Source organism: Metopolophium dirhodum, chromosome 6, assembly GCF_019925205.1.
Source record: "Metopolophium dirhodum isolate CAU chromosome 6, ASM1992520v1, whole genome shotgun sequence".
NCBI lineage: Eukaryota > Metazoa > Arthropoda > Insecta > Hemiptera > Aphididae > Metopolophium > Metopolophium dirhodum.
Window position 1 is genome coordinate 2,242,789 of NC_083565.1, and position 21,301 is coordinate 2,264,089.

The 21,301-nt window shown below is 36.2% G+C and overlaps 1 protein-coding gene across 1 annotated transcript; it reads left to right on the forward strand.

The window, feature by feature from the left end:
- The first annotated feature begins 1,140 nt into the window (after nucleotides 1–1,140).
- LOC132946940 (protein gooseberry-like) lies at nucleotides 1,141–16,941 on the forward strand. The gene is given in 9 exon segments (XM_061017061.1): nucleotides 1,141–1,478; nucleotides 1,801–2,028; nucleotides 2,031–2,066; nucleotides 2,069–2,112; nucleotides 3,846–3,954; nucleotides 9,973–10,144; nucleotides 11,609–11,859; nucleotides 13,378–13,663; nucleotides 16,178–16,941. Coding segments are annotated over 9 exon segments (1,317 nt in total). The 5' UTR covers nucleotides 1,141–1,423; the 3' UTR covers nucleotides 16,314–16,941.
- Nucleotides 16,942–21,301: the final 4,360 nt, after the last annotated feature.

Consider the following 21,301-nt stretch of genomic DNA (forward strand, 5'->3'; position numbering starts at 1 on the left):
GTATCTAAATTGTATACCTATTAATTTTTTGGAAATAATTTTTAGGGTAAAAAGATGGCAGATGATAATTGAGAAGACAAGAGAAGGTTTTATTGAATTTAAATATTTTTTATAAGATAAATTTTTCATAATACCTAATAAGTTTTTTTTATAAGTTTTAAATTCAAAATTGTGTTTTTATTGATTTTAAATACAGTTTTAAAGTTTTTTAGGGTATTTTTTTAAGGCATTAAGTAGTGTTTTTTTAGGACATTTTTCTTATTTTTTATGGCATTAAAGTCCGTTCCCTTGTAATTTATAATAAAATAAATATATAGGTAATCGATAACGGCCGATTGACATACATATCTCAATCGTATTCGTGTACAATATAACACCACCAATTGCCTATATATTATTAAGATGTACCTAACCATGAAGTGCTCACGGGGGGCGTTGGTCATGGGGTTTAAACCCCCCTCTATTGACCGGTTTTTTACGTGCCCGTTTTTAAGTGCAGCGATAACCCCCCTATATATGTTCCTAGAAATTATCCACAACCCCCTACCCCCATTGAAAATTCCTAAAAGCGCCACTGTACCAGATATATATAGGTATGTATACATTTATTATATTTATCATATCACAACGCAAGTCTTGCTCCACATATTATTTGACCTATGCATATAATCTAGAAATTCGCTAGACTAAACCGGTGTGAAAAATAATGCACCGGGATGTTTGCAGGACCATACCATACCATACCATACCATTTACGTGGTTCATTATCCCGGTGCAGGATAATGTGGGATAATTTTAAACCAGTCTAGTTTAGTGAATTTCTAGAATATGGAGTAGGTATGTATAATATTATATTATAGACCTTTTTATATATTTTTTTATTTTATCTATTTAGCGGCGAAGACAAAACAATCGCGTGTTTGCATATTAAAATAATAATAATAATAATAATAACAATAATAATAATATTATAACGACGCGTAGTTTGCACTCGGTCTCAAACCGAGGGAACGGCGCGCGCGCGGTACACGCCCATGAGCGACGCAGTCGACCAATGAGAGCGCGCCTTGCCGACCGGTTTCCGCGTCGTTCGTACGGCGGGCGGGGTCGGTGCAAGGCGCCGCCGACGCACCGGCCGACGGAGCAGTGTTCGATTCACGGGCGGTAGTGTACGTTTTGCGGTCATCGCGCGAGTTCCATTCGCGACGCGCAGTGGTAAATGTTATCGACTCACACACAGACACACATATGTAAACATATTTTTATTCGATTTAATTTTTCGTTCGGTCATTAAACATCGGTATCGTTTTTCGTTCATTCATAATATATCGTTTTTCGTTTTTCGTTCATTCATAATATATCGTTTTTCGTTCATTCATTCATTCGGTTTGCGACGCCAAGACGATAATTGGAAAATCTCACGATGTCCGTGTCCACGTTGAATATGACGCCCTACTTCACCGGATACCCGTTTCAAGGTAAAGGAAATTTACAATATTTTTAGGCCCACACACTCGTACCGCCCTCACTTCCGACTCTATTACATACTATTATTATAATATATTATAGGTACCTATATTATATTTGCTACAATTTACATTACCTAACCTAACCTAACCCGATTTGCACCCTGCACTAGCTCAACCCGCCAAATATACCTATATATTATGGGTATATATATCTACCTATAATTATAAGTTCGCGCCCAAATTTCTTTACTCTGCATCTATTCATATTATATACCTATACTTACCTATTATAAGTCTTCTAAACAACTTGGTTTTTTGGCGCGCGATACAGGCCAGGGCCGCATGAACCAGCTCGGTGGCGTGTTCATCAACGGACGGCCGCTCCCCAACCACATCAGACTGAAGATCGTCGAAATGGCCGCGGCCGGTGTACGCCCGTGTGTCATATCTCGGCAGCTCAGGGTGTCGCACGGCTGCGTGTCGAAAATCCTCAACCGGTACCAAGAGACCGGAAGTATACGGCCCGGCGTGATCGGCGGCAGCAAGCCTAGGGTGGCCACGCGGACGTGGAGAGACGCATCGAGGAGTACAAGAAGGCCAACCCGGCATGTTCAGCTGGGAAATCCGTGACAAGCTCGTAAAGGTGCGTTTACAATTTATATGACTACCTACAAAATATCTATAAGTAAAGCCGTAAAGGTGTGGTATCTGGTGTTTATGATATATATATGTATATATATATATATATATATATTAAAATGCAATTCAAGTGTGTAACTAATAATATTGTCAAATGCTCCAAATATGCACACCTTATATGGTTATATCGTCCCTGTTCACGCAAAACATTCAAAACACGATTTCGACAATAATTTGATTATTATATAAAGTTGTACAAACTTAGAATGTTTCCATTTTTTCACATAATTTTTTTAAATTCTATAATTGGAGTATTGGATTTGAATTTTTTACCTGGACGTGGCTGATTTAATACCTATTATTAAATTATAATTACGTGGGAACCTACCTATTCATTTATTTTCCTTATATACATACATATTATATATATGTATTAAGATAAATCGGAACGTGTATATATACCATAATATACAGACTAGAAACAAACTTGGTGATACAGAAACAGTAATGATTGCTTTCCGATATTTCATTATATATATGGAGGGTGGGTCATTAATACAGATTTCAACAAAATATAATAATATATACATCTTAAGTTTGTTTATGATATATAATATAGGTTTGTTTCCCCGTGTGTGTACACTGTATACCTATACCTATTACCTATATATGGGTATTAGGTACATATATTATACCAGAGTTAATGTTGATTTTCATGTAATAACTATTTGTTATAAATTATAATATTAAATTATTAAATAAATATGACATGTTAATTAATATTATAATATATTCACCGCCGTTAAAGTCTCTAGACATCAAACACACTCGCAATTATAATATGATATCATAATAATGTTAACGTTCAGGTATATATCTATTATCTACCTATACAGTCCGTACTCGCGTTTGGGATCAATATAAAGTAATTCAATTATTTGAAAATAATAGGTATTAAACCAATATAATATTAATTGGAATTATATTATAATCCAAGCAATAACAATTATATACATTGCGATGGTAGATAAAAGTATTACAAATAATGAATAGTAATGAACAGCGCCATTTCACTATTCATAGATAATAATATTATATTGTATGCCTTATTTATAGTCATTTATTAGTCAAGTTTTATCAATAATAATATTATATATAATATACATGATGCATGATATACGACATATAAGATGAAATTCAGCAATAATATAGCAGTTTAGAATAAGATATTTTATAATTTATTATATTGATCTGAAAAATGTAAATACTAAAAGCAGTGTAAGTGACGTAATAGTCTTTATATGAGTTTTTAGTTAGCATATATTTGACTATTTAAGTATATTCATAATTTAAATATAAAAGGATTAACTTTAGCTAACTTTCACTCAGTATTGTGTATAGTTATATATAATATGAATAAATGTATATTACCTATAATAGGTAGATACAGTGCGTTTACAAAAGTAGCATTCTATGATATATAATATATATAAGATTTTAAAAACGTTTGTAAAAGTAACTATATAAATAGTGGAATTATATATAACGATACGACTAAGTATATAATATATTTACGTTATTTGATATAATTAAATAATTCGTTTTTAATTTTAAATCGTACATTCGTACGCTATGATATATTATTGTGAAGCCAATTATTTTGTATTTATATTATATGAATTATACTAGTTTTTAGACGTACTAAAAATATAAATATTTTTCTTATTATCCCAGCAGGACGGTATTTGTGACAAAAACTCGGCCCCGTCTATCAGTTCCATTAGCCGACTACTGCGTGGAGGTAGAAGGGACGAGCTGAAAAACCATTCAATCGACGGTATTTTGGGTAAGTCTCAAACGATGATCTATATGCTCGCGTACATTATTATATTCTGTTGCGCTATACTTGTATTTAATCTGTACCTATATATATATATATATATGGCTATATTCTATATATAATATATTACACATCACTACAAACCGCACGCACAAAACACGCGCGCCGAGTAGGTATTTACCTACCTGCGCACAAGATGAATGTGTAAATAACGGGTTTTAAAGGGAAGAAGGAAAAAAACTACCTAAACGTCCACCCTCGCCGATTATTGTTACGTCTCAACTCTATCGCCACCGCCGATGTGCGATGTGCGCGCGTTATATCATAAGTACGTATATATATATATATATATATATTATATAGGTAGGTATACGCTTTGGCTACTTGATGGCTACCGTAGGGAATACCGTTAGCCGAAAGGATATAAAAAACCATTGTCGAGAACGGACTACGGAAAAAAAAAAAATAAGAAAAGGGGCGAAGAAAGCGGTGAAAGAATAATGTGCATAATACTATAATATATTATTATTATGAATAGCGAAAGGCGTGTCCGCCGCCTCGCGTGAAGTGCGTGTGAGAATCGCACGGCGGCGACCACCAAGGGTTTGGCTACCACAGGGGTTTTGGTTAACACTTTTCTACAAAAAAAAAAAATTCACGGCCGTACAATATTTATCACCTATAAGCGGGGTGGTCGAACACGGGCGTTTACGACCATAATATATTATAATACACCGGCCGCGGCTACCACTATAATGCTGCTTTAACATTATTAGGTATATATTGGTATATACCTACCTACGTAAGATATACATATTGTGCTCTGTCGCCTTCGACGTTCAGGTACACTTTATATATACGAACGTACCTAGCTATGTCATATACATATTATGTTATATTTTGGGAATCGGTTTCTTTTTAATATAGTCTTAACACGATATTATTATCATCACAGTATATTATAATATTATGTTAACGCGTTATTCGGATTCGTCTAATAACAATAATAATAATAATCATAATACAGCAACGACTCCAGTTAGATATTATTATAATTATGTAATGAAAATCGAACGAGAACGACTCGAGTTTTTCAGTAAACGTGACGTTTATAATTTTTTTTATATCTACGGACATCGGCAGCTTCAGAAGAACCCGTCTCCGCGGGGTGTCCCCTAATGTAAAAGGCTTGCCGACACGTAAAACCCGTTTAATTCGCCGTAATTTAAAAATGGATTTTTCTCCTTCAAAGCTGGCTGGCCCGCACACCTTATATTATTATTATTACTATTTTATATTTTTTTTTACATATTGGATTTAATGTCAACTCGCCAACACACTCGCGAGTTATTAGCCCAGTTTAATCGCTACCCACCGCCGCCGCCGCCGCCGCCGCCGCTGAATAGGTAGGAACACGGCGCTTTTACCGGATTGTGAAACAGGCGATGCTCGGTTGCTGTTAGGCATATATTATGTGGGTACTCTGTTATTCGTTGTTGATGATACAATATAATATATATTATTCAAATACACTATAATACGGTATTATTGTTTATTTTCCTCCGCCACGATAAGCCCGTGAAAAAATTTTGAAAATTTAACGCCTTGGAGAAAAGGCGTGTCTCGCGCTTGTAGCGTTTTATTGAAAAAAAATAAAACGAAAAGATCCGTCGGTATATTTATTATTAACATAATATTATAATGTCTGAAAAAAATAATACCCCACCAGATTAAATCGTTACTCTCCTCGTAAATAAATATGTGCACCTGTGTACACCTACTATAAACATCCGTTTCTTTTTCAATCGTATCTACCTAGCGCGTAATATTTTTGAGTCTTGATTTCTTATTTAACTATTTATAATATTGCATGCTATATTATATTATATTATAAATTATAATAATGCATTGAACGTATAAACCGTTTTTTTTTTTTTTAAATTTTTGTCTGCGGTCTACGATTGTTTATTACGTTTGTGAATTATCACTATAAATTGTAGCGACGGTTTCGACCGCGGTCAAAAAATTAAAGTATAATATTATAGTACTTCTCTCCGTCCCAAGACACGTGTCAAAAATGAATTTATGTCACCTGTGGTCCAACAGTATAAATTGACATGCCATCATTATTCACGGATAATGATCGTAATAATAATTAACGGAAGCCAATGTCGATTAAACTCTAATATAAAGGACCTGCCATACTGTAAATTAATGATGTATATAGCCATATAGGTATCCAATAGTAATCAATCATAATATAATGATAATAATCTGTTGATCTTATAAATGCATATTGTACTAGGCGATTCATATAGGTATTATGTGGATATCTTGTCAGTGTCTATAATATTATATACACGCTATTTCAAAAAGTTTTGATTTTTTTTGAAAACTGTTTTCTTATATAATTTGATGTCATTGGAAAACGACAATAATAATTATTTACAAACAAAATTATATCTTTTGCAATTTATTATCGTACCTAATAAATGTTTAAATTCTTACATTTTTGAACGACAATTGTTTCGGTTTCATATTCTTAACCCTAAGTAGAATATTTTTTGGAGTAGTTAGATATTCGATATGCACAAAAATTGATTTTTGAACGATTAATTAGTTGAAGATTAGCAGTTAGCACTGGACCAACTACACGTCTATACTCGTTATGCCTACCCTTATGTCACTCTACTCTGTAAATTAAATAAGTCAAGACTTTTCAGAATAATGAATGTAGACATTTAAATCGATCATCTTGTATATAATACCTGGCTATAGTAGTATACAAAATCAGTGCAACTGCGCATAACGAAGTAACTATTTTCAAACTTGTTTAAAAAAAAAAAATTAAAAACTCATACCAAACCAGTAATTTTTGTATAATTCCGCCGATAGTCACGTTATTTAAGCCTCGCGTAGTTTAAAATATGAATGCTCGGTTATATCTATATAGTAAGTACCTATACTTACCTATGTTCGGCCGAAGCAATTTACGACTGCTTTTATATTAAAAATACGCTCGTGCTAATATTCTCGTGTGTACATCAACTGCGTTATTAAACGGTGACTAACAACGACGATCGTACAATCTCGCGAAATAATAATATTGTGCGGGGAAAACACGAACGAATTTAGATTTTTGTGTTTTATCATAAAAGTAGGTACCTATATTCGCAAACGACGACGATTGCTGGAGCAGCGGTGAGACGTATCCGCGTGTATGAAAATGATTAAACTGCTGCGCTAACTATATATGTATACATTTACATTTTAAATAGATATCATCGTCGCGAGCCCGAATGACGCCGATAATAATTTATCAGCGGAATTTTTTTATTTCGTTCGTTATCCGCCTCCGATTTTTAGGTATATCCACCTCTAATATTATATTAATTATTATTGCCGGTGTGCACTGCGCTCAAATTGTTTATAACAATAATATTATTAGTATTTCTCATGCGTCGACCTTATCTCTGGCGCGTGGGCGGCGGCTGCGGCGTACGAGTTCTCTCTGAATAAAAACAATAATAATAACGTTTTCTCCGTGCGACGTGTTATAGTAGGTACCTACCTGATAAAAATTATATATTATTACTATACAGTCGCCCACACCACGCCGTTGTTGTGACTAAGAGTGCTGTATATTATTATCATCCGTGCAAAATATAATATTATATTATACGCGATTATACGAATAGCAACGACGCGTACAGCACGAGTCCGAGTGACATAATATCACATATTATACAGGCGTATATCGGGCGGGAGACTTGGGGAGAGGGCTTAAGTCCTCCCGGCAAGATTTATTCCTTTTATATATACGACACGTCTTACGCGATATTAATAAAGATTTATAACGTAATATTAACATTTAAATAAACATATTATCGTCATTTAATATTTATTTATTTACTTCACCCATATGGCTATATACAATATTATGTTTGTAGGGGGTCAAAATGTAAATTGAAGGTTAAAGCTCGAGGGAAAAATGTCAATTCAACAATTCGAACAAATATCTGCCAACGAGTCTGTGAATCGAGATAAATCAATCGAAACTCGCGGTCGCGGCCTATATAATATTATAGTCGTTTTAATACGATTTGTACTCGACAGTCGTTTTGTGGCGGCGGCGGTGCGCGCGTGTGTGTGTATGTACTTACCTAATAATAATATAGCTAATAATAATAATAAATGCTGCAGCATATTATCTGAGCCTCGGCGGCTTATTGCCGACCGGACAATATTATATACACATCACACGCACATTTACGATTTCGACGATTTCGGGCCGCCCAACACTTGGCGGTATCATCTTTAATAATAGATTCGGTGGTTGAGATTTTTTCGATTTTTTTATTACCATTAGTATTTAGTATTACAATATTATTATAACATATAATATATAGGTGGTATGGGCCGGTATACTCGACATCGGTTATTATGTAAATCGTTCTCGTAGATAAGACGCGCGCTGCGGAACCGGACTCGGCTCGGGGTTGGGTAATTACTCGAAAACGGGTAAAAGAGAGGATACCCGTACACACACACACACACACAAATCCACACACACACACACACCCCACACACACACACACACACCCACACACACACATTTCACACACACACACGCACATACACACACATGTACTGAATATCATACCAAGCGACGGACATACAGCGACCGTAGAGTTTTGCGCCCGGAGCGCGTTAGATGAGGTTAAATGATTTCCCGGACGGCGGTGCGCGCGCTCGCGACCGTTCCAAATGCGGGAATAGAGGTAGGTATATCGGTAACAATAATAATATTATATTAATAATTATTATTATAATACACTGCTGGCGACGCGTGATTGAACGTACGGTATTTGTTAACACTGTCAAACAGCGAGACGTGAAATCAATCAACTCGCGGGCTTATTATCATTTGCATATCGCATATAATATATTATAATATGGGTCCGGAGATTTCTCGTATACCTACCTACCTACCTAGTACCTGCCTATAATACAAACACACGAAATATTATTATAATATCACGTCCGTACGGGCTGTGTATAATACTTATGTGTATGTAGTATTTATGGCGATCGTTCATTCGTTCGTTATATCCGTAATGGGCGCATATGCAGTAATATACTAGTAATACGTAAATACTAAATGTGCATACCTATATAATGCGCGTTGTATGCCTACGCACGGTCCAGCTATAAAATATATAATATATATTATGTCCAGTCGGTTCCACATGAATTATTCGTACATAATATAATATTATGGAAAATTCACATTGGACATATTATAGCGTGATGGCATTTTGGCATTTTGCAGGTAGCGCGCAGATCGTCATAGCCGGTGGGCAATAGGTACCTTCAGATTTAGTATAGGTACGTGGAAATTCTGTGACAATAGGTCCCTATTACCCACGATATATGCATATGCACAATATACATAATATATAAGGTGACCCTACACCGAAACAATGCTACTGAGTATACCATAAGGTGCTGTATTATGCACATAAGCGTCAAGGGTATTATTGAAAGAACTTACCATTTGTGCGAAAAATTAAATTTTATAATATAAATAATATAATAGTAAGTACTTATATAATATCACAAAAGTGATACAAATAATAAATGCATATTAAACACTTATTAAGGTACTTAATACTTAGCACACAATTTATACTTAGGTATTATTATATTATTAATATAGTTACTTTAAATCGTCAAGAATATTGAGTCAAGTAGGAATTAGTATATCACCTCATAAATTATAATACATTTGTCTGCTAAAATTGAGGCGCTTTTATACGATAGTAATTATTTCCTTACTGTCTGGATTTGGTACTTGTGTAAGCCATCAGATACGACGATGTTCGCAAGAAAACAGTGGCGTGAAATTATATTGTACACAAATCTATAATAATACGAACGTTTTATAATAAACTGTTATAACCGCGCGGATGTCACAATGTGTGTACGGTTGTTGAAACTCTTCTTTTTCGGTTCTGTTCAAAGGTCCGAGCAGCGCCGACGACTCTGACACTGAATCGGAACCGGGTTTCCACTTGAAACGCAAACAGCGCCGGAGCCGAACCACGTTTACTGGCGAGCAACTCGAAGACTTGGAGCGCGCATTCCACAAGTCCCAGTACCCAGATGTGTACACAAGAGAAGAGCTGGCCCAAAAGTAAGACTTTTTTTACTAACTAAATATATTACAATATATTACAATATTCAACGTTGTTGATATTATGCTGTATACCCATATATATTTCGAATTTCATTATCTGTAACTGAATATTTGTCTAAAAAATTCGACGTTTATAAATTAGGATTTCGCTTTCTATATAGATACATATTATAGAGATAATTCATTCGTATATTTTAATGACCTATAGCGTTCGACTTTGGGGGTCCGCCAAAACATTCTAACTTAAAATGATTTTCTGTCAATTTTCTGAAGATTCTATTCCGTCCAATCCATAAACCAAACTAGTATATATTCAAAGCCTTAGACATAAAAATATAGGAGTGCATAAAATATAATGGTGACGACTGACGAGGGCCGGCGAAGTTCTTGGTGCCAACGTCACGGCATCGCTCAGCATACACCACGTCATAATATATCTTATACCTAAATTATAACCCTGTATTATTTTAAACACACCGAGAAAAGGGGAACGTAATGAAATAAACCGAATAATAAGGGGCGTAATGGTGATTCGTCGAAACGGTTCTCGGGAGGGTATCTATTAGGCACATATTATTATAATACATATACGTCATATATGCAGTGTGTGCGCGGTGGTAATTGCCGGCTGACGCGTCTCAGTGAAAGTGAAAATCATAACCGCCGCCGCCGCCACCGCGACTATCTCACGATCGGCCCTCTGTATATTACACGCGGCCGCCTGTAAAATACGACGACGACGACACAAAGGTCACGGCGTGCGACCGAGGTCTTTCCAGGGTTTTCGGGGTTCGTGAAAACTTTCAAACGGCAATTATTTCGCAGACACACAGACACTGCACGTCATGTCCAAGTCGTGTTTTTCCGGTGTCGAGAAACGTGTCGCTGATCGTGTTTTTTTTTTCGCCGTTTTCATTACGACTTATCTATAGTGATAATTATTATTACGCATACGTCGTTCGGACGTATCGTACTGCAACAGACGAGAGGAGGTCAGTAACGTGCGTGCCTAACCTATAGACTGTGACTATAATATATCGTGTGAAATTCCGACCAAATCGTCTTCCTGGACTGCAGCTGCTGCGACTGTATTGGAATATTATGTTGCGCGCACACACTTTCTTCCAACATTTCGGATTTTTCGAACATCCCTATATCCGTATATTGTCTCTTTAAAATATGTATTTTGAAAAATATTAATGACTTGGGTGCTATCCATTCAGATATACGGTCTATACGGTATAGAATTTAAATTCTGATCAGCATGTTATAATATTATATGAATGAAAAATTGTTATTAGGTACGAATAACGCATACTGTGAGATGCTATGTCTAACACGACGCGATGATAGATGGCGATTGAATAAATATATCCTGTATATACCTGATATAATCTCATATATAGTCGTGGTGTATCGATACTTACCTAACCGTGGTTCTGTTTTGTTTTTTGTCTCCAGAACCAAACTCACCGAGGCCAGGGTGCAAGTGTGGTTCAGCAATCGCCGGGCTCGTCTCCGGAAGCAGATGGGCACGCACCAGCACATGAACGCCGCGGCAGCGGCAGCGTTTAACCCGGCCGCGGCTGTCGTGAGCCTCTCGGCTGGCTCGTTCCAGTCCGCGTCCAGCGGCCAACACGGAGCTCACGGCCAGTATGGTGGCCACGACCATCACTCGACCACCGCCGCGTCGAACTTCAATTCGCCCCAAGGTAAGCACACCGAGCTCGATTTTATATTTCCCTCGGCGGTATTATATGGGGCCCTACTACAATATAACTGTTGCGTTTCCATGATTTTTTCTATTAGATCAGAGGCAATACCCACATCAATTAATTTGATTCCCTTAGAAACATCGAACGTTTTTAAGGCACGCAGTGATAAACTGTTTAGAAATTAAGACATTGATTTGAGATTTTAATCATTGCTGCCGTGGCAGTGTCGAGATAAAATTCATGACCGCGGACGATAATATATATAATATTATCGCATATTTATCTTGTAAACATATCGTGTATTGCGCGTGGTGATGCAGGGACATTGATGACGCGTTAAAGTTTTGTATGATTTTGAAATGTACTTACCCAGCTAAAAATTTAAAGCAATAAAATCCTCATTAATTTTTATCGTCAAAACACGTTTTGTGCAAATGAAATAAAACAAAAGCAAATCAAATATATACGCTGCAGTGCACAATATTTCGCATAACACCGCTCAACGATATACATACTAATATAACTGTACACACATTTAGTTCATTTTAATAGAGCAACGATAGTATTAAGTTTGAGCCCAATACACACACACACACACACACACACTTGGGAATGATATGACGCGAGTATACAGGTATTATATATATGTATACATACCGGTAATATACTGCGCGGGCGCGAGCGGCCATCACGGAAATTACACGGTGCGCGACGATTAATACACACCGCGGTAATGTTTTAATGGGTATAATATTATATATTTTATACTCTTTGAAGTTTGGCCGTGATTTCGACGTGTACCGCCGCCGCCGCCGCCGTAATAATAACCGTGTTCAGGCCAGCGCGAGAGGTGAACTCGCGATCATGGTACCTGCGTATGTATAGTACGACCGAACACGAACCGGGCCGGAAATTATATACGAAACCGTCCGGGCACGTATGCACATTTATACATGGGTATAGGTATTATATTAATAAAAGCGCGCACGCGGGGACGCTCATCGTGAGTGCGATTTTCATTTCTCATTTAATCCCGTCGACGAAACCGCGTACCTACGTGTCATTTCGTTATGCGTACGCGCCAATATAATATATCGTTGTATAATATGTTATGTGCGTCTACATATATAAATAGATACCTCTCGCGGGGCGCAAGCACTGCACGACGGCGGCAATAAACAGTAATAATATAAAACGATAAAAAATAATATTCGCCACGAGCGGCCATCATCGCGTCCGTACGTCGTATAAAATATTACGTAGACATAATATATGTGTTATAGGGGGGAAGATGGGGATGAGAAAAAGCGTTTTATACAGGATATGCGTATATTATGTATTTGGGGCGACGATGCCATTTTTACGCTCCCCTAGTCGTCGTCACCTATATAATATAACACGATATGTGTCCGACCCCGCGCCGAGTGCACCCCGGCCATTTGCCGCGCACAAAACTACCCCTTCGCCGCAGTTTTTTCACCCCGCTGATTTTTCCCGTCGTTTTTGCTTCCGCAGGGACTTCCCACGGCACGTGGCCCACCGCCGCCGCCGCCACTGGATACTATCCGGCGACTTCCTGCAACTACGGGCCAGGCGGCAGTGGCATGAACGGCGGCACGTCCGCCGACGCCATGTACCACCACCCGCACCACGCGCACCACCAGCACAACAATAACAACAACAACAACGCTGGCGCTTCGTATTCGCCGCAGGGAACGGCGGTCGACCATCATTCGTTGGGATGGACAAAGCCCAACAAGGACGTGACAGCCGCCGCTACTTGGAGCCCGGACAATTACTCGTAAGTACCTATAACAACATCATCGTAACCTATATTATATAAATAGACGAGGAAAGAGAAAAAAAATTGTCTTATATTCACTGTACCTACAGTAGCTATTGTCGAGCAAACCCGCTTTATAGGTAATTTGTGTTATTTGAATATAATGCCCGATAATAGTATGTATATTAATATAATATTATTATAAATACTGATCCAGTGGTGGCTCGTGGACTTCTTATAATATAGGTATCCCGGTGGTTAGCCTGGTAGAGCATAGGTATATTTAAAAAATTAAAAAAACGCACAAACACAAAGAATACTGTTTCTTCATAACATAATATCATGTTATATTTCTTTATTATCGTGACTACAAAACACGTACTTGTAATGTTATGACTTATCAGAACGTCATAGAAATACCATAAAAATCGACTTGATAAATTCTTATTTTTATATTAGAACATTACACCGATTTTCTTCGTACTTCTAACTAATCGACAAATTAACGTAATTTAGTACCTATATGATGCATTATTTGTTCTGCATCATTTTATAATGACTTATTTTTTTTACTGTCGTCCCCCACTATCTTGAGTAACAGCGTCACAGTTGTTTGTATTATTTGCACATAAATTTCCGACTATAATATTATATTGATTAGTCCAAATTTTTTTATAGTACAGAATATAAATATAACATGATATAGTGTATAATGGGCCCCACTGAGCAAGCTTGTGTTGGGGCCCATACGGTCATACCTACAAGCAACAATATTGATCAAATACAAAAAACTGTTAGTCGATTTATATTTTTTTCCTTCCCTCCATTCCCTCTAAGCATGGAGTCATGCCGCCACTGATAAATAGTGATGATGATGGTTGGGGCATCATGCATTCATGTGTCTTCGGCACTATATTATGTACCGAGTAATATGTGTAATTCACAAAATATCTAATCAGACTTGAGCTGTGTTTTGACTTGTACAATGATATAATATTATGGGGATTACGACGAGGGTCGGAAACAATTATCGTCCGTTGCCGCGCGGCGGCGGCGTCGTTACATTATTAAACTTAAATAAAACAATTTCTAATTAGATTACCCGTGATTCGTTTCGTTTTTTCCCCTTTTTACTTACTACTCTTCTTATAACCACCGCCACTGCCGTCACCGCCACTACTCGTGAGTAATGGTCAGAAATTAATATGGTTCGCCGGAGAAATTACGGACCGCCGCCGCGTATGGAATGGATTAAAGCCGATAAATCAAGATAATGAAATTTTGTTTCTCTCTGTCCCGCGTGTAGAGATATAGGTAGGTACTGCAGGTACGGCGCACGCGTATACTGCAGCGTAGGTATGTACAAAATATAATATTTTCCCTCATTTCGATCGGTCAGTTGAAAAGCACTTGTCATTAGATTCCGTGTGTATTACCACCCATGCTGCGGCAGTCGGTCTGTTGCAGCGGGTAACCGGTGACTTTTACAAATCGACTATATTATATTATTATATTATTATATATATATATACAAGCAAGCTTGTACCTATCGCCGAGCGCTGGAATAATAATAATAATGACCACGGAGCGCGTATGTATACCTATATGTATGTAATTCATTAGAACGAAAAAATAAAAATGATCTCTTCAGAACTTCAGAAGCCCTCCGGTTCGCATTCATTACGCCACGCGTCGGTGATGTTGTCGAGACTAAAATATTATTATATATCGTATTATACCTACCTGCGTGTATAATAATATTATATTATTATATTGTGCAGCGGCGACCTTCGATTTTCCGATTTCTGTTTTTTTTTTTTTTTTTACGCCCGCTGAGAAAATAACGATTTCGCGATGTCTCAGCTCAGAGTGTACGCCGCTGATATCATATAATATTATATGATATTTCAATATAAAATGCATCGTATGCAAATAGTGCAATCTGCAGAAACGCGCGATGACTACTTGTGTTGTTCGTATTATTATTGGGTGAATTTATACAATTTAGTGATAACAATATTATCCGTCGTATAGGCTTTATTTGACATCTACATGTTCGAGGGAGTTATCGGGATATTAAAATTGTGATATTACTTTTTTTACACAGTTATGTAACTCACTTTAACATTAAAATATCAATAAAAGCCTTCGGAGTGCCCTCTATATGTACCAGGTACCTAACTTTAAATTTTACATACGCATTGTATGATTCACTGTATAAATTATAAATTATTTCGAAACTACAAATAGGTACCGATGGGTACTTCTGAACGCAGATTTGTTGTACCTATACCAACGAAGTTTATGAGGCGGAAACAAAACTTGCGGGTGTAGCGACATCTCAAGGAGAGACATAATACATATAATGTCACATAACATTTTTATGATAAAAAATAATAGCGGGTTGGGGGTTCCGGTAAATTCGGGTGTAAAATCTTGTATTATATTATTATGAAACTTTCGATCACAAGTCGACGTCGTGCAGTTTAACCACTGGATTTCAAAAATGTAATTTCATGTTTTATTTCGCAGGTTCTTTGCCGGCGGCAACACCATATACGGGTCAGGTTCCAACTTGGCTCCGCACTCGGCTAGCGAAGCCAAGTCTGGCTATCCGTACTTCGGTCAACTGTCCCAAATGGACGCCATGTGTGGCAGGGTGCATTAACTGCATTGAATGCAGCGGTGGAGGCTTTTATTATATCGGCGTAAGAGGAGGCGTCGTACCGTTTTCAAACTCGTCCCCTTTCCCTTTCCTGGCCGTACAGCAATTTTATATTATTGCCGTGTTTTCTCTCGGCGAATCCGATCCGCAGCAATATAAACTACGCAAGAACATATTTTTTATTTGATCATCATAATGTTATATCAATATTGTATATTATTAAACTATTATCATTATTATTATTATTATTATTAGCAAATATTATCATTATTGTTTTATTGTAAATAAATACAAAACTAACGTCTAACGGTACCTATAGTAAAACCTTACGCGTACCTATATAATACATTGTAACTATAATACAATATTATAATTTTACACTAAAAATGTTTTTTTTTTCTTAAAGGTGCACAGCGCAATTCGTATTGTGCATATTATTATGTAGTTATAAAGAGTAAAAGATAAGATTTACAAAAAAAAAAAACATTGTACATTATTTTCATGTAATATAATACTATTATAATAGTATGTAAAAAAGATCCAGCGAGTGTTATATCATATTATATCATACACACTATATTATATATTATATCATGTACATTATATTATATACTAATAAAATCGTCGTCGATACGTGTTTATAATACATATTTTACGTTTTCTTTCCATTATTGCGCAGTGTGTAATGCGTATTGTTGTCGACGTACATAATAAAATAATATTATTACAAAGACGGCGACGACGACCGAAACTGACCGCTCGCCGGCAACGCATTATTGTGTCGTCGGCGGGTCCTCTTCGTCCGGCCGATGACGCGTGTTTTACCGCGCCGCCGTGTACTTACAGTGGACGGACCATTTTTCAATTTTTGAAAAGGTTGCGCGACCCAAAAATCGTATACGCACGTACAAACCGCTATACACACATTATATAATGTAGTGGTTATCGGCGTCCGTTATTTTTTAGTCCCTCGGCACCGGATGCGCAAAGAAAAATCACTTTTTCGATTGCGTGCTGATGACGGCGGCGTCTGCGTGTGCGGTGGTCGAATTTTACTTATTTACGACGAATAATTTCACTCGGAACGGAAAAGTTAATGTCTGCAGAGAATAATTATTGTACTCGTTACGATCATTACACAAAACGTAATTATTTAGGTAAAACAAAGGTTTAACACTAAAGAAAACTCAGTTTTTCAATGTTTATAGTATTGTAAAACGGAGTTAATTTTTGTAAATTAATAAACGGGTACGATTCAAAATACGCACCTACTACATAATATAGTTATAATTATTTAAAAATAATAAAAATAATAGGCAGGTATTACCTACGTTAACCTACGTTTACTTCTAAATAAATCGGTTACGCGTCTCGCAATAACTATATTATAATATTATGTCATCGTACGATCAGAGTACATTACCTTTTTCGGTTACCCGAGTGGATTTCGAACATTTTGGTATTATCTATGGACGCGTGTGGTATGGACCAGTGCAAGTCCGACAGTGGTCGTAAGTACACACATATGGGGCACATATTATGAGGGACTGTCCAGCGAGCGACTGCGATGTATAATAGTATATTGTACCGACAATAAAGACATAATAATATAATATTGCGTCGACGATAAACTCGAGTGCAGTGTGGCCCGCACTCGACGATACGATGTGATGACGTTTGATTTAATCGCCCGTGAAACGTGTGCATGGCGATTCGTAATTCGTGTTAGGTATAATAATATTATAATAATATAATGGTCGTCAGAATCGAATCGTAGATAATATAAGAATGGATAGGACATAAGAAATTGTCACATGAAACTTTAGTGATACTATTTTTGAGGTTATATGGGGCAAACATTGATATGATAATTGATAAATAATAATAAATATTTTAAATATTTAACAAAGTTTAGAGTAATTTTCCAGGCACGAGTGGCACAACAATCAAAATACAAACTGACTATCATGTCATCATTATTATTTAATTAAATAGTTTTGCACATAACCTTAAAAAGCCCCATATCGTCTTTCTCTCTTTACGTTCTCTCTTCGCCTAAAAAGCACACGGCCCCATATGGAACTGGTATAGGCATGTCATATCCATTCTTATATTATCTGTGGTTGGTATAGAGTAATCTGAGAAGGGCGATGAGATAAACGAAGAATTGAATATTATTGATATATTATATTATCTATGAATCGAATGTCGTTGATCGTCATATCATATTGTTGTCGGGTTCAAACTCTGCGTGCGGATTTTCAGGTGATATATTATGTAGTATGTTACTATATTATTTTGTTCGATATAAAATATTTTATGTAGATCGTCAGATCAAAGTAATTTACATCGAAGAATATAATGTCGGCTAAAACGCACGCAACGTAGCGAAAAGTCGACCTGAAGTGCTGTCATATTATTATATCGACCTTATATGGGCAATCATTATGGTTATATTATTGGTCGCATACGAAATTTCACAGTTTGTAAACTTGAAAAAAATGCGTCTAGTGATGCGTGTGAATTCCCGGGAATTTGATTTCGGGAAATTTCAACTGGAAATTCTCTGGAATCTTCCCGACATCCAAGGCGCCCGATGGGGGGGAGTGTCGGGGAGGTCGTGTCCCCAAGCTCTTTTAGTTAATATATTTAATTGTTTTATCACTCGTAAAAAAAAAATAAGTTATCTCTGCGGCGCCCTTGACAACACCGTGGCCATTTTAATTACTACACCTATATATATTTTTCATATGACATTATGTTTCAATATTTAATTCAACTAAGTCATAAATTACAACAAATGGTTTTTACGCAAAAAAAATGTAAGGTAATATTTTAGGAAGACTTTTTTTGGTGATTTCGAAAATATATTATAGGTACACACAATATAATATTATAATACAAGTCTAATTCAAGGTTCACTTAAAATATGGCGGTCATTAGATATTAAATGTATGTCGTATTCGTATAAATTAACATTTTTTTTGAAGAAGAAATATTAAAAGAATTTTTTTCGAAACAATTATTTTTTCCGGAAACATTCTTTGAGGAATATTCTATGTAGAAAATCACTATACACGCGTTTTAATTCAGATATTATACTATTAGTAGGTACCTGTACGTATTTAACCCTATATAATATAATGTAGATATAGTGCCTATATTATTGTAATTATTATTTAAGTTCATATTTTTTTTTTATAATGTAGTTCAAAATTGTGGTAAATGGCAACATCGCAATTTTTTTTTGCTCAACCGTGATGAAGGTTTTCTTTTGTATTTCCATATCCTTTGATATGCCGACAAATTTGTTCAATCGTGTCGTAAAAAAGATGTTTTATGCTCAATCGTGTGATAGCTGTTTCTGGTACCCAACTCGGATGCGCCGTAAAACAATTCCATTTATTCACTGTAGGCACTGGCGCAACTAGGCGCAACTAGTACTCAGGAGACTTGTGCACCCCCAAGTTTAAAGTGCACCCTCAAGTAATAAGAGACTTTTTCTATTCTATTTTGATTATTTTGATGGAAAAATTATTAAAAAATACAAATATGTTGTTCTATACCCATATTGTATATTGAGGAATATAATAAATAGGTAGATACTTCGCAACTTTTCCCCAGGTTAGATTAACATAATAAGGATAACATAATATTATGAAATAATTTTTAGCTTATTTAATGTAGAGAATATACTATTACTTATTTGTGTACCTAACAATAATAATATTAAACACTGCAGCAGGATAATGCAATTTTATCCTTATCTTTGGCTGTGTTAAAGACTGCCTTTGAATGTGAGTACGTTTCATTGTGTATAATTTGTTATTGAATTAGTGTAGGTATTGATTATTGAATATAATATTTTATGTAATAGCTGGTATCATTTGTTACAAAATATTTATTTTTCCAATTTTTTACATACCTACCTGACTAATTGTCCATTACAAATGGCGTTCTGATTTTTTTTTTTAAGGGAAGCGTACGAACTTTTTTCCAGCCCCCGAGGTTTCGTAATTTTGCGGTTAAACCACCTGTGATCTGTATCGCTCCAAAAGTATATTTCTTTCACCTCTACCGCGGTCTTATGTTATAAGGTTTTTTTATGTTATTATTATTTGTGTTATAGATTTATATACATGTTAATTATTTATCTATATTATTACTTGAATGTACTAGATTTTGTATAGGATGACTTCAGTGTCGTATAAGTTTCCACACCACCTATGCTAAACAACATTATTTCCATGTTGTTTTAAAGCATGAGGTATTATACGTAGCGCGTTTTTTTTATTGTGGTATCCCCTGTAGGCCTAATCCACATCGTAAGCGAGAATACGCGAACGCCGGTCGACTTCAATAATATTGTAATTTACATAGATCGGTGCAGCGAAGATTGCACTTCTCCCGTACAACATAAATATAAAAATAATATTCGTTTTATAATTCAATAAAACATATTTTAATATAAATAAATAAATATCGAATTTGACGTTTTATAGGTTTTAATTTTGTCGCAGCACAGCATTCGCACATTTTCGGCTTACTAGCGTTGATTTTTAGTATGGGTTTCACGAAAGGCGAAATAGGCTGCTGGCGCTGAGGGATTCGTATTTGTCAAATAGTATTATAAGTCCAAGAAGAGTAAAAATGGGTTAAAATATTGTGGGTGCCTATTCGGGTTTCATATTAGAAACCGGGTAAAAATTGTTGTGGGTTTCGGGTTTCGTATTAGAAACCGGGTAAAAAACAGGTCGTGGGTTTTAGGTTTTGCGTTCAAAACCGGATGCAATATTGTTTGCGGGTTTCGCGTCCGAAACCGGGTACAATTTTTGGGGAGTTACGGGTATAAGGTACAAATAAGGGTAAATTCTACGCGAGTTTTGGGCTTTGCGTTAAAAACTGGGTGAAATTGTTCGGGGGTTTCGCGTCCGAAACCGGGTACAATATTGTTTTGCGGGTTACGGGTATAAGAGTGGGTAAATTTACTA